At 38.2% G+C, this 26619-nt stretch overlaps 1 protein-coding gene across 1 annotated transcript in view; it reads right to left on the reverse strand.

The window, feature by feature from the left end:
* The window catches only part of PDE1A (phosphodiesterase 1A), a 173190-nt gene that overhangs the window by 46520 nt on the left and 100051 nt on the right, over positions 1-26619 (reverse strand). Inside the window, exons 2-4 of the mRNA XM_080927540.1 lie at positions 21266-21379; positions 5843-6025; positions 1879-1945 (exon numbers count right to left, since the gene is read on the reverse strand). Coding sequence (XP_080783666.1) covers positions 1879-1945; positions 5843-6025; positions 21266-21379 — 364 coding nt within the window. The remainder of the gene's footprint in view (positions 1-1878; positions 1946-5842; positions 6026-21265; positions 21380-26619) is intronic.

Below are 26619 nucleotides of genomic sequence, written 5' to 3' on the forward strand. Positions count from 1 at the left end.
CCGAGATTTAATGAGACATCTGATGAGGCCTCTTTAAAGATCTGTCCTAGGAAGTATAATAGCAATCGCTTCCAATGACACCTTAAATGCTTTGTCATGTATGTGTCAGTCCTCACGCAGGCTTTCCCATGCACAGGGACGATAGAGGAGAACTTTGTGGAATACTTTCTCTCCTTCCATCTTTATGTGGGTCCAAGGGACTTAACTCTTGTCACCAGGATCTTGTGCCAAACTCCTTTCATACCGAATCATCTTGCCAGCCATTTCAATCACTTAAAATAAAATGCCAAGTAAGTCTTTGTTTACTTGCATGCGGTGGTTTCATTCCTCCCCTTTGGCTCCCTTGATGCTTTGGTACTCACTCTTATCTCTTCGTAAGTGAAAGAAATCTAATGTTCTTGCTGGAAAGAGTTTAAGCCTTGATACAGCTTAATGGATAATAAACCTTTTATAAAATTCCAAAGCTAACAAGGAAGGGCTGGTTCATACATTCAAGGTTTTCAATGAGAGGCTGGAGAATGGATTGTGGCTCCCCTGCCTCAGGTGGGCTTTACAGACAGTTGTGATTTCCACTGCTCACCTGCAGCAGATGGCTAGCACCCATGCTGGCAGACCAGCATTGAGGATCCTCAGAAAACACGTTCACTAAAATGATACCTCCATGATGCCGATACCCTTGACCTTGCACTTCATGTGGTTTTAATAACCTACATTTTACAAAATGACCCTGCTCTATGCTAAAACGTTTTAGTTGGATTTTTGAGCAAACAATTTAGAAATAAACACAATGGTTTGCTTGCACATCATTGAAGAAATAATAAGAACGGCAAAAATCTTTCAAAACAGAGTAGTTATCATATTTAAGAGGCATGAAATTTACATGCTCTTCTTTATCGTAGCTTTGGAAACACGAATATATTAACATACACCATGAAAAATGGATGGCCTTTTAAAATTAGTAACATTTAAATCAGCAGAATATAATATAGGGAAGATCCTTGGGACAAAAGAAAATGCATAAAAAATAAACATTGAAAATTTTAAATAGAAACCCCTCTTCAAAAAAACAAACAAACAAACAAACAGAAATAAAGTAGCCCAAAATTTCTTGGATAATATAAGAAACTACTATAAGGTTGTTTTTAGGGACAAAGTCGAGTCCTCACAACCAAATTAAGAGACAAGGAAAAAAAATGAAAAGAAAAGAGAAAAGAAGAGAAGAAACTAGAAGAGGAAGTTAGGAATGAACATTCTACAAGACTTCCTTGCAGACAAAACAACTGTGAGCACGGTACGGCCGTGTGTTGTATATCCCACATGCACAGTGGAGGTGTGTGAACCAGCAGCTTGCTCAGGCACACTCTCGATCCTGGTCATTTCCAGCACACAAGCAATCACACTTAGGGCATGGGTCAGGCAGTTCCAGGAAGCCAGACACAAGACCAGAAGTTTGGTTTTGGTTTGTTAGCTACTGTATCAATTTTACAGTTTCTCAAACTTTAAGATCTTAATTTTCTTGTTTATATTTTGTTATTTAAACACAGACTAACCACCTTTATATAAGCATAAGAAAACATGTACATTCTTGGAATATCGAGTGACATTTCAAAGTGTAGTTCAAGAAGTAATTAAAGCCTGAAGAAAAAGCTCATACACGCACAGGTACTGATTGGTACTGACTTTTGAGTAAGTCAGATGTCACATGGCTCTATGATGAAGCGAGACTTGGTTGCTTTTTCTTTAACAGATGCTGAAAATAATTTTCATATGGTAATATGTAGGCTGCAGCAAAGACCTGCTCTCACGTTTATCCCAGGCACTGGAAGGAAACAGTCTATGTGATCACTTTACAAAGAAAAATAATTGAGATTATTTCACCTTGAGAGTCACTATGACAGCTGCAGGATATGTCAACCCAACCATGTGGTAGTTCTTCCTGTACATCCTGAAAGAGAAAACAACAGCACATATAACATTCATTTGCTCAACACTTTCAACTGTTTTCTCAAACATCAGGAAAAGACAACCTGTGGTCTCTTCACCCTTCATCCCCAGTGTGACAGTGGAATCATAATCACTACTGTGTCTTTTGGTGACGGGGTGGGGGGAGCATAGGTCCACTCACAGCGACTCTGAGAAGTGATCTTGGCTTCCACACGCAGTCAGCTTTCCCTGAACTTCCTGCTATTAATAGGGTGACAGCACTTTCTATATACAGTGACACTTTTTAACAGGCCACTCCATCAATGACAGAAGAATATTCTTGTTTTATGTCCATTTGTGTACTAAAAGTTTTATAATAGAGGTTGAATAGTATGAACATGTTTGTGTTTCTATCTCTCTGTCTATCTGTCTATCTATCTATCCATCCATCTATCTGTCTGTCTGTCTGTCTGTCTGTCTGTCTGTCTATCTAGTTCTGAATGGTTACTATTAGAGGGAAACAGCACCATCACAATTTACACAGCACTTTGTGGTTAAGGATATAACAAAAATAACTCAAGACTGTTCAAATCGCCATCCAATATAATTTAAGAAAGCTATTATCCTGAGAAAGTGTCCTCTATATTTCTATAGAAATATAAACAGCCATATACTTTTATATACTTGTAACTTGTTTGTCTTTTGATGGGAAACTAATTTGATTTGTAATTTGATGGGAAGCTAAGCAGAATAGAAGGTAGGGTCTAGTAAAGAAGACCCTAACACAGTTAACAGCACTTGTCTTCCATCCGTAAGTATGGGAGATTTCTGACTATTCCTCAAGGTTCTAGAAAGACAAGGTTCAAGTATAAATGAGCTGTATTCCTTACATTATATTGCTATGACTGCCCCCCCAAATATAAGGAAAATACTGTAATTTGATTAAATATAAATACTTCATGGGAGCTCAGTTGAGTATGTGTCTGATCATCTTGCCCTTTCTTGAAAGAGCATCCCTGCATGTCAGCACAGACATACCACCAATCTCCTCTCCTGTCTAAATTTTATATTTAGTTGAAATAAACATATGGTACTCTTAGATATGGGTGATGATCAATATAGTGACAACCTTCTTTATTGAAAGACTTCAGTACAGTTTATAATTAAGGCATTTTTATTAATTACCCTGTGAAGAGAAGTATAATCATTCCAATCCATCAGTGCAAAGAAAGTGCACAACAAAAGTCCTCAAAAGGCAATTACTTTTAATAAAGACACTAAGTTGCGGATGTAAAGGAAACAATCTTCATCTACATATTTTATCTGTAATTATCATGAAGAAAGAGGGATGGGGTGGAAGAAAGGGCAGTGACTAGAAAACAATCAATACAAAAGCAAATACAGACATTGTAAGCATTGTATTAAGCAGTGTGACTTCCTGGCACAGGAGGGGAGGGAGGATGGGAAAACACAGAGAACCTGTGTTTTGAATGGTAAGGTAGCCACTCGGTAGCTGTGCAGCATTAGGGACAATTTATTAAATACCCAACCAAAGATAGCTCGCATCCCTATTACAATAGCTGCATTCCTTATCCAACTGTCACATAACTCATAGGTCCCCTGGCCCACTGACTGCTCTTACACCACTGACTTTCCGAGATTGAGAAGTAAGTTGTGAACATAATATTACTTATTATATGGAATAAAAAGACACAAAGGAGATTGCCCTACTAAAGTAATTTTAAAAAATCTTCCCCTATTACCCTATTACCTTAACTTCCTAACCCTATTATGAGGCATAGAAATAGAAAATTGTAATTTTTTTATTCTAGCGAACATAATTACATCAAATAAAAAGGGAAATCGTCATGGCTGCAAGGTATCTTCGTGAGACCGACCTTTGCTTTATTCAACAGGTGGTCCCCCATACCTCTTGGAAAAGGAATAAGGAATTTCCTGGAACCCAAGAAGTGGTAATGTCCCAGTGAAATTACAATGGATTATTTTTAAAGTTTTGTCTAAAACTACAAAGTATAATTTTAAAGTTTAGAAAGAAAGAAACACTCTTCTCACTGCTGTAAGAGATAACATTTGTTCAATTAATCACCAGGCCCTGCTGAGCTACAGAATCCTCGCATACAAGCTTTGCAGGAGAAGCAGTGAGACTTATATTTTCAGGATTGAACATAATTACTTTTGCAAATTCAAAACAAGCATGTCAATAATGGAGTTTAAATTTGATAGATAAAGATTTTATTTCTAAGTACTTTCAACATGTTAGTTTATAATAGTTACATCATTATTTAGTTATCTTTTGTGCACTTTGATATTTCTATCTGGAAATGAGATTTAGTTGAGGGTGCTGATAGATAAGTAGAAACACCTGAGGTCAGTATGTGGATCCCGAGTTCATAACATTGTCTCAGATAAATACACATTCAGTTAGGCCGTACTCACGGTTTGCATTGGTTTTCAACGTGCCAAGAATTGCAGTATTCTAAAGAAGGAAGATAACCCACATTCCTTCAGCAGGCTAAGCCTGAGTCTTCATCTGAGACTCTCTGAAGTGCTGCTTAGATGTTTTTAATTTGATGCCATGGGAAATCAACAACAGTCCCACAAAAGGAGCGTGACTGTAGACTTTTCCATCAGCCCAGTCTCCTTGCTTGGCACTTCTGTGAGAGTAAATCTATGCACCAGACAAGGTAAGATCCTACGCTAATTAGAGTATCCTTACTATTCATTCATTGAAGCGAATCAGATACAGGTAAGAGGCTTGCAGAGTATTTGAATAAACACTCATTGGATGCTCTTGTGAGTTGTATCTTCATAAAATAAGGTATTAGAAGTTTTATCACACTTGTTCTAAAATATCTTCAAACGGAATTTTCAACAGTGCTTCTGCCACACTCTGTCATTTACACTTTGGAAACCCAGTTCCTTTCCACTGTCCTTTTGTTGGAGATGGTGTTCCAAAATATTAGGAGATAAAGGAAATGGCCTGAAGTCCTGTTCATGCAAGGTGCTGAAGCTGAGCAGGTGACACAAGCCTGTCCCGAAGCAGGAGAATTGATAATTCAAAGCCAGCCTGGCCTAACCAGTCACTGTCTCAAAACAACTACTATCTTTCCTTCGATCTGCTCCATTTCAAAAACACTGAATTTGCCACTTTGCCTATAATCAATATACTATTTTTAATCTGAGGGATTCCTGATAAGGGCTTTGAAGTTTTGGCAGACATGTTTATACTTGGCCTTTGTGTAGTTTTAATTCTAACACATCTCATTTTATAGGAAGAAGGGTAGCCTTTTCTCCTAAAGACAAAATTCAAATACCATGTGAAACCTCGCTATAGTACTGTGTAGAAGAACTGAAAACCCTGGTGATCCTCACGGTATCAGGGAGTCTTCTTTCAGCAACACAAACACTAAAAACCAATTTCTCCCAAGTAGAAGTGAAGAGAGATTTCATCTCATGATGGAAACCAAAGAAAAGGGAAGGCTTTTCTATTTAGGACAGAACAACTCATTTTGAAATAAAGATTAGTGGCCAGTATTATTATTATTTTGTGAGTTATTACAATTTATTTACAAAAAATTAATTGCTAAAATATTAACATGTTAGAAATGTTTGTAAACAATTATCCACGTGGGTATGATCTATCATCCTAATAAAAATTTTTTAAAAAAGAAGGCAAGGGGCTTCTCTTTTAGGCATAATAAACAGAAGAACAAAGTGTATGCGCAAACAGAAAACACAGTGCACGCGCTAACAGAAGAACACAGTGCACGCTCTAGTTACACTTGTGCCACCATGTGTCTCCCGTGAGTGTAATATGGACCTGTAGAGCTCTATACGACACATGCTCGCTGACCTTCAGATTCTCCTATCTGGGATAGGAACCACGATGCTTACTTACCTTTCCACAAAAATCCCAGCCTGGACAGCATGGACAATGCTTCGAAACTTTGGTTTTTCCTCGGGTTTCTTTTTCCTCATCCCCATTTTCCGTGTAAAGGTTGAAGCCAACCAGTCCCGGACTTCCGACGGGACCGAGTCAGTCTGGATGTGGCTGAGCTCATCCTCGGTGTCCAGAAGCCTCCTGCAAACATACACACGAATAAATACTGGGACTGGGAGCAAAGACTAAAGAGGAAACAAATACCCAAATGCTTTATTTGTTCTGTTTTGCTCCTTTCATAAACGGCACACAGTTTTGCAATAATTCCTTAACATGAACGGTTTCTAAAAATTGAGTTAACATTTGCAAAGCTTAAGTTTTGGAGCTGATCACTTGCCGTAGGCCTCAAATGATACGAGATAGCATCTGCTGTTTCCCAAATATTGATGAAAAGTATTAGGGGTGGGTATGTTATGTTGCCAGTGTCATTAATATGCCACCCTAATGGTGATTAACTCAAAGGAAGAAAGAAAATTCATAAATAAGTATGTGCTACTTAGTTTTTCTAGGAAGCAAATAGATGGAATTGAAGCTATAAAAACTCCCATGTTTCATTTTTCTACATAGTAGAAGTAGGAAGTTCTGTTGGAATTTTTGGAGGGTTCCACAGGTCATCCATGTGTGCTACTTCATTGAGAAAGTTCTTCTAAATTAATTAAATCACTTAAGAATTCTGAAACGGTCTTTATACAATGCCATTGCAGAGTTCACAACATTAAAGAAAATGTCGCAGACGAAGGAACAAGGCCAGTGGGATGGCTCATTTGGGAAAGGGCTTGCCGTAAATGCCATGTACACCTGAAGTCCCAAGTTCAATCCCCAGACCATGTGAAAAGACAGGAAGTTGTCCTTAGACTGACATTCACATGTGTATTGTAATATGTATAATCCACATATTATGGACACACACACACACACACACACACATACACACACACACACACACACACACACACACACAAACAATAATTAAATATGTAAAACAAAGATAAATGTGTTGGAGGGTTTTGGGGTTTTTTTTGTTGTTGTTGTTGTTGTTGTTGTTGTTGTTGTTGTTTTTGTTTTTTACTATACAGAGCAGGGCAGGTGGAACAGGAGCCATTGTGATGTAATCACATGATATCATCATGTTCCTCTCATTCTCCTCTCCCTGTTCTTATCAGCTCATGAAACAGAATGCCAGGTGGGTGATATCCATGGCCTGTTCTTTCTACCACTAGTTGGTATTGGAGCCTTAAAGGGTATATATCCTAAACTCACAAACTGCCCAGGACAGTCGGACAAGACAAAGCAGGTGTAAAGACATAGCTAGCATCACTAGGATGAGTTACTCGGACAATCTGTAGCTGTAATGCATGCAAATCTTTGTTGAGGAGTGAAAGGAATGGTCTATATTAGTATAGAATAAAGGAATAAAGAAGTGAGTGTCAAAAGACAAAGGCGTGGGATACAGCACTGTATACAGAACAGGCAAATCTGGAAACAGCAACAGACACTTTTCTAGAGCCACTTGATTGATAAAAGCAAAGGGAGGAGGGTGAGGTGTGATGCGTAGTTATGTGTTTAAATGTTAAGCTACATGTTTCTATAAAGATATTATTTTTCATGTGAAGATGGAGCAAAGAAAATTACCCTTCAAAATGTGGATAGGCCTTGTTGAATCGTTTGAAAACCTTAATGAAAAAATATGGAGTTACCTTAAAGAGAAAATTCCAAGTTGGGGTGACTTTCAGATTCAAGACTAGTGCATTAATTTCCTATAAATTCCAGCTTGCCAGCCTACTTTCCCAATTGCATTAGAACATACTTTCCTTTCTCTCTCCTATATGAATAGTGTGGACAAAATACCAGTGTAGATTTTTAGTCAGATACTGAATAAGGTCTTGGTCCTGTATTAATATTGATCTCTGATAGCATGTTGTTCTTAGCTCTGGTTATAAGTAGAAAACATATAAACTAAAAGTTTAAATTAAATGTTATATTGTAACCTATAAGATGAAGAAAAATTGAAATATTCTGGGCATAGTATTGAAGGTCCTAAATTCCAGGACTCAGGAGACAGAAGCAGGTGAGTCTATGTGAGTTCAAGGCCTGCCTTGTATACATAGTGAGTTACTGATGAAGCATGACAAAATAAAAAGACTCTATCTCAAGATAGATAGGTAGATAGATAGATAGATAGATAGATAGATAGATAGATAGATAGGTAGGTAGATAGATGATGGATAGATAGATAGATAGATAGGTAGATAGATAGATAGGTAGATAGATGATAGATAGATAGATAGATAGATAGGTAGGTAGGTAGGTAGGTAGATAGATAGATAAGTAGGTAGATAGATAGGTAGATAGGTAGGTAGGTAGGTAGATAGATAGATAGATAGATAGATACATACATACATACATACATACATACATAGACAGATACATAGATAGATACATAGATAGATACATAGATACACAGACACACAGATACACAGATACACCAATACATAGATACACAGACACACAGATAGCATGGTCCTATGATTTTACATTTCAAAGGAAAGAGACTATATGGTAAAGAGAGTGAGGATATAATTATAGCACAAAATGATTTAAATAAAATCATCAGAGACAATTTGGACATCTGAAAAAACACACATTATGATATGAACTATCACATGATGTGATAACTATTAGTGTATTTTCCTTATGAATTCATAAAGGGCACTGTATAGGAAAGAAATGACAGGGCAGGCATATATGTGTAACATGTTACCATGTTGACCTCTGAAAAACATTTGGCATGATGTTTTCAGTCCCATTGGGAGTCAGCAAAGATTAAAGAGGGGTTCTCAGACAAAGGCTATGTGTAGAAAGTGGGTCAGAGGACCGAGAAAATCTGACCTTGTATCTGATCAGTGATCAAGTGATCCTTTGGAGCTATTTATAGGCCAAATTTCTCTTCGAATAAGATGACACATCTCCCAAAGGGCTTGTATTTTGAACTAGAAAGTTTGAAGGGAAAGGGAAATAAAGAAGGGGGCAACCTCGGAAGGAGAGGTCATGGGATTTTGACTCTTACAATTATATGTCAGTGAAAATATTTCTGTCTGAAGAGGACTCTTGGAAAATAGTCACACCCAGGAAACACAGTCCTTTCCAGGAAGTTGGTGGCCACAACTGAACCCAAGTATTTAATTTAAATGCTGGCTATGATCAGGAGAAACTGACTTCTCAAGATTGGGTTTCTCTTTTTCTTCCATGTCCTTTGTATGATAAAGATTTATTTCAAGAAGCAATTAACTCATTCCTTCCACCCCTGATACTTGATGAGTCCAGACCGTAATCTTTCTACACGAGACACAATCAATGTTTTGATGTCATTTATTTAGTGAACATATGTGTCCTATGCTTCAACTTTACAATGTTTCCCAGAGGTTTCACCAGTTGAGTTAAGGTGCAAACTGACAGTTCCTTGTGTGATGAGACTGGACCAGCCTGTCTGTCTGTCTCAATGCCTTTGCTGTTCAGGTGCTCACTTCTCGCTTTCTATGCCTTACTTAGACATCATAAAATAATTCAGAGTCACAATTCTGAACATGATTTTTAAAAAAGTCTAGCATGCTATGCCTGAAAAAGGTAGAGGGAAAGACTCCAAACATGTTTTGTCTTAGAAACTTATCACCTCTAGGGAGGGACATATTCCAAAAAAGGCCATCATTGACACCCTGCAGTAGAAGTCTATGTTCAGGGCAGCAATACTCTGATCTAGTGCTAAGGGTGAGGCTGAACTCATATCCTCCATGTGGTACTATTTGTAGATACTTCATGGTGGGATAAGGGAATCTTCTCCGCCTATTGTATACAAAATTTTGTGTAGTGTTTCTCATTAGATTCCCATGTGATGTTTCCAGAGAGACCCATTAATGTTATTTATTAAATAAACAGTGTCTATGTTATGAGTTGACTAACATGTTTTCTTCAATTTGTCTATTCACCAAAGAAACCTTGGACATAATACCAGGCCTTCACTCAGACTTCAGAACTCTATAGCATAAATACAGATAAAGATTTGAGCCAATATTATTTCCTATATTCTCAACCAAGAGAAAAAAAACAAAATTTAGCTCAAGATACTACCTTGGAGGAGATTTTCACCTTCGTCTATTTTAGTGATGAATAAGAGCAGTACACACACTTCCGACATTTACTCAGTCAGTGGACATGACAAATTCTGACGGGCAGAGTCTGAGTCTTTAACTGTTGAGATCCTGTTCACTTTAAATGTATGGTATCCTTTCAAAGTTCCAATTCAGTCAATAATCCCAGCAGTGATTATTCTAGATCCCCTCTATACTTTGAAATTTAGACTTAAAAGTAATCTTTAAAAATGTTTGGCTGAGAGAGAAAAGTGGTGGTAAGGACATAATATGAATTTCAAGAGCTAAACCATAGGGGTAGATTTGACCATTTTATGCATATATGAAATTATGAAAGATTTTATAGGAGCTTAGCTTGCTGGTAAATTTACAGTTGGAAAAAAAAAAGCTTATATTTATTTCCAAAGCTGGTGTCTGGAGCTCTCTCTTCTACAGAAATGTCAGTTGGAAATAAAAAGTCTATGGTGCTTTAAATTCATTGCTAGGATGGAATTGGGTACATTTGAAATTCCATTTCTGTCATCACTAACCTACCTGATAAATTCTAAACACAGTGAAATAAATTCTTCCAGGACAGTCATCAAGGCTTATTTATTTATTCACTCCCACTCTTGTCCCCAAAGGGACAAAAGCTTATAAATTCTTACATTTTGTTGTTGTTTAAAGCACGTTACCTCTTTTCTGTGAATTATGTGAACATGACCGTGGTATATGAGAAAACACAGGACTAGATACTTGGATGGGGAAGGCAGCCATGACTTCATTGACTCCACTCCCAGGAGTCTTGCCTACTAGAAGACTGGCTGAGGAGAATGTGGAAGTCAGAGGTGACTTTCTCCACATTAAGACTTAAGGAGGACTTGGCAGCTCCTTTGTATTCACCAAAGAAGTTCATGGCCATACTTAAGAAGGTCTAGTCTCCTAGGACAGGCAGGAAGAGCCCCAGGCATCTTCCAAAGGCTCTCAGATAGAATCAAGTTGCTTGAAGAGCCAGGATAGAGATTATATTTTTGGAGTGTGTTGGAATAGAAATGGGGAAAATCAGACAGGCAGAACACTGCCTCAGGCCTTCCTGAGGACTCTTGGCTTCTCCCCAGGAATTCTTAGCTGAAATATATCTTTTAATATATTCGATTAGGGACAAAACTTAACGTTCCACTAATTACCAAGGTTTTAGTTAAAAAGCTTCCTCAGTGGCTAAGAAATCTGTCTTTCTAATCCTGCTTCTGGCTTCATAGCCTACTACCTACATAGTTTATAACAGCAGCGGACACACAGTAAGCTCTTGGGGAGCCCCAGCTGGCTACAACCTGACATGAATTAGTCTAAGCTGATTTCCATTTATTAACACATAGAAAAATAGGCTAGCACCATGGTGTCAGAGTGTTTGAAACATGTATGATATGAAAAATGACAAAAAAGACTTAGGAAAGCATGTGTGTGTGCTTGTATGTGTGTGTGTGTGTGTGTGTGTGTGTGTGTGTGTGTGTTTGTGTGTGTATTCATACACACCGCCCCCCCTTACTCTCTCAGCAGTGAAAAAACAGTAGCAGAGTTCCAAAAATAGTTTTTACATATATTAAAAATTTACCTAGTAAGATAGGAAAAGCCACAGATGCAGAAGTGCAATTGGCAATAGCATGTCGAGAAGAGGGAGAAATAGAAAGGGAGTTACTATTTTCTTGGCACTCCTTATGGTTTCAAACCCATTCATGCTGCCCATATGTGCATGGGTGGGTCCTCCACTGGGGCAGGAGTGGCCTCCCAGGGACCACTTAACTAAAGAAAACTGACTTTGGGTCACTCAGCAGACCAAGCACCACACAAGTCTGCCATGAATGACATGGGACAGGTTCTAGACCCCTGTGAAGATATCTTGATCTTGGATCTCTTGCAATGATGTCACAAATATTTGTATGGTGCTTGGTTGCAAAATACAAAAGCCAAATTTTTACCTGAGCAGAAGTGAAAAATGAGTTCTACAGAAAGATAAAATATGTTTGTTCAAGAATCATCTATGTTGCCTGGCTTTGCTATGAGGTCATTATCATTATAGTTCATGGAATACTTTGATGTTTAGCCAACCTCTGATTTTGTTTTCTAGAAGATAAAAATTGTGAAATATCATGATTTTACTTAGAAAGTAGACACTATTGCTCAGATTTGTAGTTAGAATAGGATGAAATTTTGCTGGGGTCACAGGTTAGGAATATAGGTTCGGAACAAGAAACAAGACTGACCTATGTGGCCAGAAGGATGCTCATAATGACAAATGACACCAAACCTGAGCTAAAGTAGCTTAACTAGAAAAGGAATATGTTGTTTCCATTAAAAACAAAAACTAAATGTAGGTTAATTTCAGCAACAGATTTTTAAAATCACAGATCAGTTGGTAGATGTAAAAACTGTTAAGAGCAATGGCTGCTCTTCTGGAAGACTTGGATTTGATTCCCAGGACCTACATAGCATCTAACAACAATTGATAACTCCCTCTTCAAGGAATACTGAAGTGGAAACTTAAGTTTTTTTTGTTTGTTTTTGTTTTGTTTTGTTTTGTTTTGAAAGTTGGTTGGATGGTGTTTTGTTGGGGCAAGCATGAAGCATGAAGAAATGTTGAGTTTAAGTGGACATATGTGAAAGACTAAAACAGACTCGTAAAGGAATGTTTAGCTGAAGTAGACATGGGGGAGGATGTTTTGTTAAATATGTGAAAGGACATGTGATAAAAGATCTTTTTTTGTTGTTTTTGTTGTTAATGACATATGTATTGGTTCGCCTTACACTGTGTAGTTGTGTTTGTCAGAACTTGATCGAGAAAAACGTATGTAGAAAACTTTTGGTGGTGTGCTGTGGCTTTAGTCATTTTTGTAGACTCAGGCTAACTGATAGAGTGATGTCAGATGAGACAGCTGTGTTAGTTGAGAAGAAAAACCGCAGAAACAAACCCTTCAGAAGGCATATAAAAGGACTCAGGGACAGCGATGGCAGCTGAGCTAAGTTCCTGCTGGTTTCTCCTACTGCTGGTCTCAGCTAAGGCTGAGGCCTGGCTGTCCCAGCTAGGTAGCCCCACCACTGCTGACCCCTATTTGCTATCCCAACTCTGCTGAACTGGACTACTGGTGCATCTGTGAAGCGTTCGCGAGTGGATTGAGCGACGGATGCTGCCCTGTGACCTGAACTTCCAGTTTCCAGAAAACACAGACAAGAGCTTCTCCAAAGAACCTTCCTAAACAGGTCCACTCCCCTGCATCCCTTTCTTTCCACTACCTCTGGTGGGTGGTGGGCTAAAAGGGAGATGAGGGTACTTAAAAAACACAGCAATGCATGCTGATAAAACATACATAAAAAACATTAAAATGATAATAAGTTCAAAAGGCTACCAATGAGAATGGGAATGGATATCAGAGAGGCTAAAGAAGAGAAGTGACAAAGTATAGTGATGGGATTTTGATATGTTAAAACCAAAAGCAAAAATCAGATTAACAATTGCTGAAGCCCAGATTCCTTTTATCTTTTTATATAGCCAAATTTAATGTTTATGGTTTTTTTCCTCTTGTAGCAAGATAGATTTTTTTGTAAACTCTCTTGTTAGAGGCATGTTAGTTTGCTCCAGTAAACACAGCACTGGCAGTGCAAAAACAGGCGTGTCACTGGAGTCTGCAGTCATGCAATGCAGTTAAACTGGTAAGAAAGTAATTGAGGAAGATACTCAATGTTGGACTCTGATTTACACACACACACACACACACACACACACACACACACAGAGAGAATCATTTTTAATAATTAAGAAGTATCACACTCACACTATACTTTTCTACAAGAAAGAAAACTTTTGCCAACAGCCTTATTAATGTTTATGTAATCCTCTTTGGGCAGAACAACATCACATATTGATGTCTAAACACAGTGGCTGGGAACCTGGGAACTAGCCATTCATTTAAGTCAATTAGGATTCACCTATAATGACCCAGGCTGAATGCCCCTGGAAAGCAATATGGAAAAATTTAGGAATAAATTTTAGGGTATATTCCATTTCAATTTGAATCTAATTAAGTTAATTATTTTATATTCAAATTTATTAACTTCTCATCAAAGCTCTTAGTGTAACTCATAGGGTTTTTAAGAATTTCATGCAACGATATGCAATGATATCTGAAAATTGCATAATATATTTTCTTAAACATAACTTTTAAGTATCATTATGAGTATCATTAGAAAAGGTAGTGTTTAAAGTAACATTTTTAAGTCTAAAAAAGTGTTACTTTACATATTGTCATTGTGAAATCTTATTATGTGAAGGTTTTTTTTCAGTCATTTCTAAGAACAACTGGTGATAATTTTTTGTCTGTTCACATGAGTGAGGCTGTTTCTGGAGGTTTATAGAAAGTAACAAAGCACAGATGGTCAGAAAAGCAAACAAAACTAGTGTGGCTTTTTCTTCACCATGGTTTTCACGCCGTGTATGAAGTGAGTACAGCCCTCCAAGCACAACATTCCAAACAGCTCATGCCACAGAAACTGAATTCATTCGTTTGTTTTGGGGAGTTATCGATCTCTAGTACACACGGTTCACCTGACGGAACAAAGCAAAAGACCACGTTCACCAGCTCTTCCCTCCTAAGCAACAGGTCAGACTCCCTGCCCCCTCCTGCTGGCCGAGTAGGTTAATAAAGACAGTGGGGGGCCAATGATCATAGAATTTCACAGCAGAAAGAGATTGAGAATTCATCTTCTGTGTGAGAAAAGTAATGGCTGAGGGTGAAAAATAACAACAGGGAAAGAAAAGAAAGAGAGAAAGAAAGAAAGAAAGAGAGAAGGAGAAAAGAGAGGAAAAAGCACTTTTCCTAACCAATAGCAAGAGAGAAACCAAGAAAATAAAATAGTATCTAAACTTCCAGAGAACAGATATTCTCAAGCTCCTACCCACACCCTCATCTTGCTTGTAGAACTAACAGGTTTTTTTTGTTTTGCTTTGTTTTGGTTTGGTTTTGGTTTTCTTTTTTTTTTTTATATTAATTTTCACAGTCAGGAGACAGAAGGAACACAAAGAACAAGACCCTAACTTCAGGCTTTACCTTTAAAAGCTGCTAGGTTCTGGAAAAGAGGGAGAAGAATAGCAAGAGACCATACAGTGGCACAAAAAATGGGGATGGCTGATAGAGTTCGAAGAAGTGACAAAAGGAAGGGGGACCACACTGGAGTGGAGCACAGAAAAGCCATGGAAAAGCAAGAACACAGTCTCCCACCACCACAAATTATGCAGTGGAGTTCCCTCCACATTTGGGGAAATCACAGGACTCAGCACATTCTGGGTGTAACAGATAAACCTCACCCTGGGAAAACCACCTTCCAGACAGTGGCATCTCCCCTGCCAGGTAAGTATATTAGTTAGTGGTTTTTAAGAAGCATTTTCTTCATTCCCAATTTGTTGGCAAGTGAGTTAAATAGCATTCCTTCTCTTGGGACGTGTGATACATGAGCTTATGCATTTGGTTCCCCTGGGCACAATGATTGCCCAACCCAAACCAATCACATATGAGGTTATGCTTTTTTGGTCCCGTAGCGAAAAAAGCCTTTTCATTCCTTCTAGATTTGACAGTTTGCAGAAAGTGCGGAGCTTGGAAATACTGGTAAAGTCTTGCTACCCACAACTCACGCCATCTGAGAGATCATTCCAGAACAAGCAAAATAGATCAGCTTCTGCTGACATCATCTGTACCCGAAGTCTATTTTATAGGCAGCACTATCGGGCAATCCTTTGGTTAATAGGAGCTAGTAAATCATCGGTTTTGTTTAAGTAGACTTGGCTGAGCTCACGTCATAACTGAAACATCTTCAAAGATGTTTATGGCTCATTTCTTCACTTCCCTTCTTTCTCACTCTTATTTTTCAAGTGTGAAAGGAACACACAGAGTCAATATCATGGTGATAAGCAGAAAATTTTCTCTCTACATCACCACAGTCCAAAGGCTGTGCGATTCACTGTTCACACTTGGATCATAATGCCTGTAACCCCTGACCCATCTGTAGTGAGCAGCTGGGTCAAACCTAACCAGCCCTCCTTACTCAAAGGCATGGCTCACATTCATTCATTCATTCATTCATTCATTCATTCATTCAGGAACTCTTGGCTGTGCACTGGATGGTTCCACCTAACTTCTTCAAGTGTATGACCCCATTAATAGTTTTTTCTGTTCATACGTTTCTTCCACACTAGCAAACTCTGGAAGCACAATCATAATAATAGCTTCAAAGCTATCCTTGATAACTCTGTACAACATCACACTGTAGCTGGTGGCCCTTTTCCCTTTGCTGAGACTGAATTTCCCAATCCATCCAGGTTCTCCCTGAGACATTAGATTCACAAACTCAGGAATACTACAACATTCCCTTCCCAGTCCTCAGTCTTCGGATTGTGGGTGTCTGTGCCTCCTCCTCTCTCCTGTCATTTCCTTAACCCTTTAAAGACTTTTACCCATACTTTCCCATTTCCATCCTTGCTCTTGACTGCTATTCCTACAATAACCAAGAGTTTTTAAAAACCTTAATGGTTGGAAGTGAGAGAAGCTGACATTTGAAAAGGTTTTTTTTTTTTTTAAGTTATCTATTCTACAGAGGCTTAATTTTAACTTCTGTGCAGACTGTTCCTTTGTTTTATTGAGAAATCTTTTGAATAGGCCTCTTAGTTGCACTAAAGGGAAGATTGTACTCTGACATACAGGAGACTGAAAGAACGGAATTGAGCAAAATTTCTTTGAATAGTCATGAACAAGGCTGTCCTTGAATATGCAGATACACCAACTGCAGATTCCACATCCTACCAGTTTCATATACATGGATTTCGATTGCATTCTTTTAGCCCCGATGTCAATTCTAGGAGAGGAAGGTCCAACTGAGCATTAGCCTTGATGGTTCTCTTACGTTAACCTTTGGACTTGGGATTCTGAATTCAAGGTAGGAAAACATTTTAAAAAGCTTCTATATGAGATGGTAGCCTGATTCCTCTCAGGTAGACATAAACACCGGAGAATACAATGGGGTCTCCGTGAAAGGGATGCACCCTGAAAGCACCCATTAGGAAGGCCTGACAGTAGTTCAAGATAATTTGAACCTCATGAACTGTAGAAAGGGATTTAGCTCATGCACAGAGCCTGCCTATGTTATCTGGACTTAAAAATAATGGCCTACATAGAAACCAACAGGTTGGGGCTAGCACTGGCTGCCAAGCAATGCGACAAGACAGCTTGGTGAAATAAAGATATTCAGTGGACCGCCTCAACATCTTTAAGATGGGGGAAGGTAGCCAAACAGCAAAGGACCTGTAATTAGCAATGACTAAAATAACCAGAAACTCTGGGGTTAGAACTTCCCATATCTCGTCATGAATTGATAACCTCTGTCACAATTTGATGTTCCTATATTTAGCACATTCTTAATGCTTCACATCTTAAATGCTCTTATTAGAAGCTGTGCCCTGAAGAATGGCCTGGGAGAGCTAGAGCAGAGAACAGATTCTTTAGGAAACACATGCCCATCTACTTACTCATGGTTAGCTTGAAATCCAGATTCCAAAGGGTCACCACACACTATTCCCTCTAGTTACAACTTGCCACTACTCTTTAAAGCTTTGAACCTTAATTCTCAGTCTCTGTGACACCCAACCTTCCTTTTGGTAGCAGGCTTGACCTCAGTGGTCACATCGCTCTTCACCTTCCTTGTTCTATTATAATCCCCTTCGGGTTCTGATAGTGACTCACCATGTTCAGTCAATATGTGAAAGGTTAATGGAAGTTTACTGGTAAAGCCCTGCACCAAATTATCACAAGTTTCTTTCCTCCCCAGTATTCACTTGGCATCTGCCAGCACAACTTCTTTAAGTGTTGACTGGCATCAGTGTGGTCTCAGTTCAGTATGAATTGTCCCAAGAACTCATAGGCTTAGTTAGAATGCTAGTCAAGAGAGGATGTGTTAGCAGGGGTTAGACCCCTTCTATCATTTTGTACATATTTTTTATTCCATAGCTATCTTCATTCTTTTCAAAACTCCAACCTGCTCTTGGGAAATTATTTTCTATATCTTAATATATTCTGTAACCCAAGTAAAGTGTATCACATTTACCTGTACAATAAAAACAATAGTTTCAGTCCATCTTTTCCTCTGCCTGGCATTATGTCACATGTATCCCTCATGCCAACCTTCATCTGTATTCCATACATGAGAAAGCTAAGTGCTCTAGATTAAGTACCTTTATTTCAGTTTTGAGTGGAGGGTCCTGACTTTGAATGATCTACTCTTTTTAAGTCCGAGAAAAACAGGAAGTTATAGTTTTGAGATACTCGCAAACACAATATACAGCTGCCTGCCCTGGTACTTGTGAAGCCAGGATGCTGCTTTGCTTGGTTGTGTTGCAATCCAAATAAGGACACGAATTCTCTTCAGATCACATGGATTACAACTGTGTAACTTTGAAAAATAATGGTCTCTAGAGATACATGTCAAATACTCATGAATTCTGGCATTTTCATATGAAAATGTCTTTTATGAAACCTAACAAATAATCACTTCCACTATGGAATTTGCAATAATCTCATAAAAGTTATCTTTCTATTTCTTTCAGACATTTTATTCTTCTAAACAAAATCATCTTTAAAAAGTTTTTTTGTTTTGACTTTTTTAAACTGACATCCTATAGTCTTACTTACTAGGAAGAAAGACAGGTGTGCACTAATTAATTAAAATTCTGACTTTATCTTATGTTATCCTTTTCTTCTGCCCAGTCCATTTTCAAATATCTCCATGGAACATGAACAGAACAGTTTTCTTTCTTGAAAGAACTTCTAGATCCAATTTTCAGAAGCTAGGTAAAGGTTGATGTCAAGGTGGTACATGATTAGACAGTAAAGAGTCTAGTAAGGAGAGAGGATGTGGAGAAAGGGAGATTTAGAAGGAGGCAACATGGAATTAGATGTGGATGTTTCTCTCAGCCCATCTCTAGATCAATAAGGTTGTTATAATTATTTCTAAGGGTTTCTATAGGTCAATTTATCTTAACTAGGTGGGCAGCTTATATTTTTCTCAACTGGTTGTAAAGTTATTGTGTAGAGAAATTGTGGATTGAGAATTTAACATATAAACCTGTTTGATAAGTTAATGATTATGGAGTCATGTTTTTACTGGGCAGTGGAAGAAAATGAGTAAAAACAGCACACTGGGGACAGTCATAGGCCACCTGGGACAGAAGCAGCTACAGAGGTTGGAATGAACCTCCTGGAAAGGGAACCAAGTAGAGAAGGTGGCTTGTAAATTCTGTGATAGCATCCAGTGGTGCTCAGCTCCACACTAGAGGAGCATCTGTGGAGCGAGACTCTAAAATGCCTTACGCACACCACACATTTCTAGCACAAAATTGGAAGATTCTTGAGAAGTAGTTTTAGGTCTAGCAGCTGTCTTGATGGCAGTGCTTAGCAATAGACTTCCCAGAGAAGACAAATTCCAGTGTACAGCTTTGATGCTCTTCAGGGCATAATGTCCTACTGTAGCTGAGTTCAAAGCATCGGTGTACTAACAAAAGATTGTAGCTGGGAAAGTATGAGGAACGATGCACTCCACATACCATTGAATCAAAGAATTTGTGGTTAAAACATCCATAAAATTCTCTGAAAATACCTCTGTGTGTGTGTGTGTGTGTGTGTGTGTGTATTTGTGTGTGTGTGTATTTGTGTGTGTGTGTGTGCAGTTGTGTAGGTGGTTAAAAGAAAATGTCAGGTCTAACTCTCCACCTGTTTGTTTGTTTCTTTGTTTGTTTACCTTAACTCCTTCAATTCTCTCAGTGAACTTGACGCTCTCCACTTATCTCTGTCAGAAAACATCAGAAATTCACTGTTCCGGCTCCTAACCTGAACTGGCTTGATTAGTGAAACTGGTAAAATGAAATATTAATTTGGTCTAACCTCCAGAAATAGAAGATACAGAATAAAATGTTTTAATATGTCACTGGAAAATGCATGCTATTCAGAGGCAGAATTGATAACTTTGGGTCTAAGGTAGAGGCAAGACTTTGATGAATTATTTGTACATTCAACTTGAGTCATACTGTAACTGGCAAGTATAAACTTTTACTTCTATTACTTGATTTCCAGAGTGAGATTCTCACCTTCTCCGCTGTCAGACTTGAACGTTGTGAACGTGGGCAGCAGGGACAGGTCTGGGAGCAGTACACATGCTTGTCTTCTACTGTTACAGGTAAGTCAATGGTGGGTGAGGAAATAGTGGGGTAAGGATCTTAATGGGCTTTTCATGTTACTGTGATCTATATAAATTCTCAGATGCTGGCTCTCTTACTTCTTCATAGGCATTTATGAGTCCTTCAGAAATAATTCATTCAAGAGTAGACCTTGAACCTCATTTTCTCAGAAATTGACTGCACTGATAGGACTTACAGTTTTGACTTTTATATGAGAAGTAAGTGCAACCTCTTCTTTTTCACTGTTTATCAGGACTTTATGTACATCCATAAACTGCCTCCTAATTCCTTTTTGTCTTTGACCTGAACTCTGGAAGTGTGCACCTTACTTCCTGCATTCACTAGGCTCTGAATTCAGGGGACAATTTATTTTTCTTGTAACTTTCATTTTCTCTGAGGAACTCAGGACCCTGCCTCAATGCTTTCTGAGTACCAGGAGATACTAGTCAAGTCACTTGAACTTACAAGTTACTTGATGGGGGATTTGACTGAGAGCCACAGTATTGTGTTGACAACCCTCTTCAAATAAATGTCCCCTGTCCAGCCTTTTCCAACTGCTAACTGCAGTGGTGGGTTTGGGGCATGAAATATTTAGCTAATCCTCAGACGCCCCACACACAGGCTCTGATGATTCTATCTCCTGGGTCTCGCACCCTCCTGTTTTAATAAGAGATCTTTGTATTCTGAGATTATAGAAGAAACTCTTATATTAGTGAAAAGTAGTTTAAGCCTAAATATGTCTTTTGATATTTAAAAATCTAAGAACAGTGAAGATGAAGAAGCAAGAAATTATTTTTACTTAATTTATTGTCTGGCTATTTTTTATATTCAAGTATTTGGCTTAAAAAATACTTTTTAAAAGAATAACATTCCAGTTAACTAGCTACATGAAAATGAACTTCAAATTTTAATAAGTTTTGACTTTTGCTTCATACTAAGAATCACTAATTTCTTTGTAATATAATAAAAGTGGGTGGAGCTACGACTCACCTTGTCTCGTCAATGTATACAGCTTCCAATACCGATGCTGCATATTCGATATTCTTCTTTAGGTCAACAATGTTGACATCACCTTTCTCCAGCTGCTTCACTAAGCATCTTAGTCTATTGCCAAAGGAAGAGAGAGAGAGAATAGATTTTTTATAACCAGGTTTAAATAGCTCAATGTTAAACACACAAACTAAACAGTTGATAAAACTACTTTCATGTCATTATGCAGAAATAGTTTCATTTCTGTATAATTAAACCCGATCTTATTAATGTAAAGAATTATTAAAAATGGTATTCACGTCCCATGCAAATATTAGTATGTCGCAATGATAATCATATTCAAGGCCAGTTTTCCAGGAATATTACAAATATTAGTATGTCACAATGATTATCATATTCAAGGCCAGTTTTCCTGAAAACTCAAGACAATGTGTTCAAGACACTTTCCTAAGTATATATTTTTAGGGTTAGAATTTTATCTTGACCCTTCCCTAGGGCTGGCCATGTTACTTCTGACAGCACCTTGACTGTTGTTCACTATACACAACAAAGACAGAAAGATGAAAGATGGCACTTGATCTGGGAGATGAGCAATTCTGTCCCAGTGACCCCTATCCTCCATGACACTCTTTGTCAGCACAGGGCCAAAGCAATGAACTGAAATATCAAAACCCAGGAACCAAGAGAAATCTTCCATCTCTTAAATCATTTCCATCTGGTATTAGTTACCATGGTAAATATTCATCAATAGGTTGTTCTATTGTTTCTTTTTGTTTTTTGTTTTGTTTTGGTTTTTTGCCAGGGTGAATCTGAAAAATAGTTTCTCTTGGCATTGCCCACAAAATCAGGAGTTTCAGTTCTTAGAGTAATTTCACAGCGTGAAGTGCAGCTAAGTCAGGTCTAGATGTTGATTGACCCAGACTTTGTGATGACTAAGGTTAGTGATTTAGGACCCCAAATTTGGAGATAATGGTCATGCAGCAATAGACCTCCAACACGGTGATAATACAAATGACCTGGATATGAGTGTGACACTTTGGGAATGTCTATTCATTAAATTATAAAGCGCACATTTTTGGAAATGATTTCCTGGGCTGAACTGGAGCCATGTTGCTTGTCCGGATCCACTGTCTTTCGCAGAGTACAGAGGACCTTAAACCCCTTTCTGTACCAAACACAGATGAGCAACAGGATGACACTTTAGCTATTTCCCTGAATTTTAGACACTTGAATTTCATCTTTGCTAAGAGGCAATTTCAGAACACACCTACACTTGAGCACTAACTGAAATAGGATGACTTTAATTTTCCGGTAATTCACTTTGAGTGATTCCAATACTAAGCTTTAGAGTGTTTGAGAACGAATTGGGAACTTTGCAAAAGGCAGTTGACATTCCTCCACCTGGAGAAACATTTTCTCTATAGAAAATGTCACACATTAGCTACAACTTCTCAGGGAGGTGTGAATTATCACACTTTCACAACATTAATTTTGTGTAATAAAATATTCACAGACATCATAACCCAAGTTGTACATAGCAAATACCTTACACATAGTTGACACAGTAAAACAAAGTCTAACCTGTGGAAAGTCCAATTCTAACAAGTTCCACAGAGGGCAGTGGCAAACCTAGCACCAAGTCTTTCTGCAGCACTATGAGGACAATGGAGTGGTAGAGAAAGAATTCTGAAACTTCTGGCCCATACACTTTCATTTATGAAAAAACAAAAAATTTTCACATCCATTTCTCTGTTCCAGTGTAGATGTTTATTGTGAATACATTTTCCTTGTGAAAGTCATTGAGTACTGTTTGCCTGTGGCTGGCTGCAGGGTAGACTTTGCGAACACTGTTTTCTAAATTTGATTGTTGATGACTGAATAGGATTCCAATAGATATGTGTCGCATATTTGTCATTTACTCACTGAGGTTAGACACTGAAGTTGTTTTGCTTTGGGGCTCTAATGAGTAGTATTGGAAAAAACATATACCAAAGTCTCTTACATACTTTGATTTTATATTGTTTGATATATTGTCCCTTAGCTATTTTCTTCAAACCAAAAAGCCTTCCTCACCATGCCTAAGGGAGGACTTATAAGCAACCTAGAAGATTTCATCAAATCTCTTAAGTTTATTTGGACATTTCCAGATGGAATTTCACTGAGAGCAAAACTTGACCCTTGATAGCACTTTCTCATGGACATGGGGAAAGGTAATGTCAAGGAGTGTAAGTTTTCTGGCTGGCTATAATGTGAGCTGCCTTCCTGAGTGTATCTTCATTGTCATGATTGGTTGAAGTTTCAGAATCAGCAAGCATAATGAACCTTTCTCCCTTAAGTTGTTCCTGTCAAATATCGGCATCTTACAGATGAAAATGTAACTAATACACCACCATAAGAATGTCAAAGAAGTGAGATGGAAGCAACCTGTGCCAGGCGTGGTGGCATGCACCTCTAGCTGCACCAATTGGCATCCGCAAGAAGGTATGCATTTAAGACCACTCAGGGCTACAATTACTTTGAAATTCATATGTGCATAACTAAACCTAATCCTGAAGAATCAAATGCATCATAAATGAGCCAAAATGAAGAATTCAAGAATAAAAAAAAAAGTTTATACAAAACAAGAAGAACACTTCCTGGAAGGTTGCCCACTGGTGGGTTACTAACTCAGGCTGAACGGTCCGCAGAAAGTCACTCCATCTATTACAGAATATAATACTATTATTAGATGCATCTATTACATATATACACAGTAAGTATGTGCATCAGAAATGTTAATAAATTTTATAAAGAAAAATATTTCCTACCCTAAAAGACTGACATATACTTGGGGATAATTAGGATTCCTCTTTTTTACCTTTTTTGTCTATAAGCACAAAATATTTATTACTCAGAAAAAACACGCATATATTCATATATGCATATGAATATAAGGATATTCATGAAAAAAATGATATACACATTGTATCCAAATTCTCTACTTTTATTAGAATCTTTTTATTATTATCACATCCATCAACAACAGCAACAACACCATCATTATCCTTAAATGTTTATGTTGGTTTTTTGTTTTGTTTTTTACTAAACTACTAGATATATCTGGAGAAATACCTATTTCATAAAAGCCTCTGAAGATTTCTGTCCACACTTAGTAATAAACCATGCTTCATTTATTCCTTTTAAACACACACACACACTGAAATATCTCATTTGTTCTGACATCAAGTCACATGTTTAGCAGACACATGAAGAGGTAGAACAAAGATCAGTAATGAGGTGTTGAGAAAGTATATCTAAGGAATCACATGACCGTAGGTGAGGACAGCTGATAGGAGGCACCTGGGCTGGGAGGGCACAGGGAGATGGAGCACAGAGGAGCAAGGGGAAGAGAAAATGAAATTTTTGTTTGAAAAGGGATCTAATGATACCACAAGAAGGCCTACAGAATCAACTCACCTGGTAAAGGGGGCTCACAGAGACTGACCATCAAAGATCAAGCATAGGACAGAACTAGTCCACCCCTCCTTGTATGTAACAGATGCGCAGCTTGGCCTACTTGCTGGTCATTCCATAGCTGGAGCAGAGGCTGTCTCTGACTCTGTTGCCTGCCCTTGGATCCCTTTCCCCTAACTGGGCTGCTGTGTCTAGGCTCAATAGGAGATGTCTTACTACAACTTGACACACTAAGGCATGTATGTCCAGAGGAGACCTTCCCTTCTCTGAGGAAAAAAGGAAGAGGTAGGAAATGGAAGAGGAGAGGGAGTCGACTGGAAGGAGAGGAGGGAGGGGAAGCTATGGTTGGAATGTAAACTAAATAAATTAATAATAAAGAAGAGCCATAATGAAACCTAACTTTTTGTAAGATAATTTAAAGGAAAGAAAGACAACTATTGTTCCAAATGCAACAAGAGTGACTAAAATTATCAACAAGGTTGCTAAAATGCAATTTATTAGAATAAAGTCATTAAAAAAACAACTACGGTAATACATTTAACAACTCTCATTAAAAGGAGCTTTGAGAGATACAAACTACTAAATCTCCAGAAGAAATGAATAGAACTGAACTTGAAACATGAGAGTAGAGTTGAGTAGAAAGAAACTTGGTAGTAGATGCTAATGCTCACATTAAGTGTGAACCCAGGAAGGACATGACATCATAGCTATTTATCGGGACAGGAAGCTACTGAGCCACTTTCAGGAAGTCCTGCCTGCCTCAGAGCCTAAAGTTATACTAGGTAACAATGTGGACCCATTAGAAAATGAAACTATAGACTCCAAAGGTCTTTAACTTTGAACTGGTGAGTTATGGGCTACAGGTTACCTAAAACCGTGAGCCACGAAGGTAACAATGAGGAAAGCGGTGGGATCCATGGGTTCTGTCTGTCCAGTTTTGGGCTACATGGGGTGGCATCTCGTTGGACCCGACATTTACTGAGGGAGGCACCATGGGCACTTTCACAGCTCTAACAAAGGTAATTGTGGAAGATGTTGGATGTCCTTCTATCCCTGACTCTTCCTGTGTCACTGAGTGTGTGTGTGTGTGTGTGTGTGTGTGTGTGTGTGTGTGTAGCATATTTTATACCTCAAGTGTGCTCAACATAAAGCAGCATGTGATTAGCTCTATTATAGTATCTTTAAATAATATAAGCCTTGAATGCGTATGATTATAGTCTCCATTTAAAAGAACAAAAGAATCCTATTGACAGGGTTGTGGTCAGGATCCTTACAGACACCCATACCTATGGCTACTCAACTCTTCCAGAAACTGGTGTAGTCTTTGTGTCCATCCTGATCAGTGTTGCTATGGTTGCTTATCCTCTTTAATGCCGTATCAGTGCTGTGTTTGTAGACGCTATGCTGCATCCTTTAGGGCATAGTGACAGAAGGAAAAGTCTGTGGATGTCCAATGTAGATGCAATATTTCTCTATTTCTTTCAAAGTGTGGGTGGATGAATCAAGAGACACGGAACCCATGAGCACAGAGTTCCTGCCACTGTGATGCATCGTCTTTGCTAAGTCTAAAATTATATCCAGTCTTCACTCTCCTCCAATGGCAAGTTAGTATTTATCGCTCGTTCAAATGATGTTAGCTTATTGTTTTACAGAAATAGGCATTGCATAATTCCCAGCATGTAAAAGAAGAATTCCCTTTTAAGTACAGAGATAGTTAGAAAGACCTTCAAGATCCCCTTCTTTCTCCTTGGAGACAGAACAAACAAAATAAAAACCTGTACAACTCTTAAGACAGAAAGAATTAATCATTTAGACCTAGTCACTGTTAACAGCTCAAAAACACTCTGATTTAAATAAATACATACTAAAATGCAATAAATGTATTTGAGGCTGTGTGTCTT

The sequence above is a fragment of the Micromys minutus genome (genome assembly GCF_963924665.1).
Source record: "Micromys minutus genome assembly, chromosome: 13".
NCBI lineage: Eukaryota > Metazoa > Chordata > Mammalia > Rodentia > Muridae > Micromys > Micromys minutus.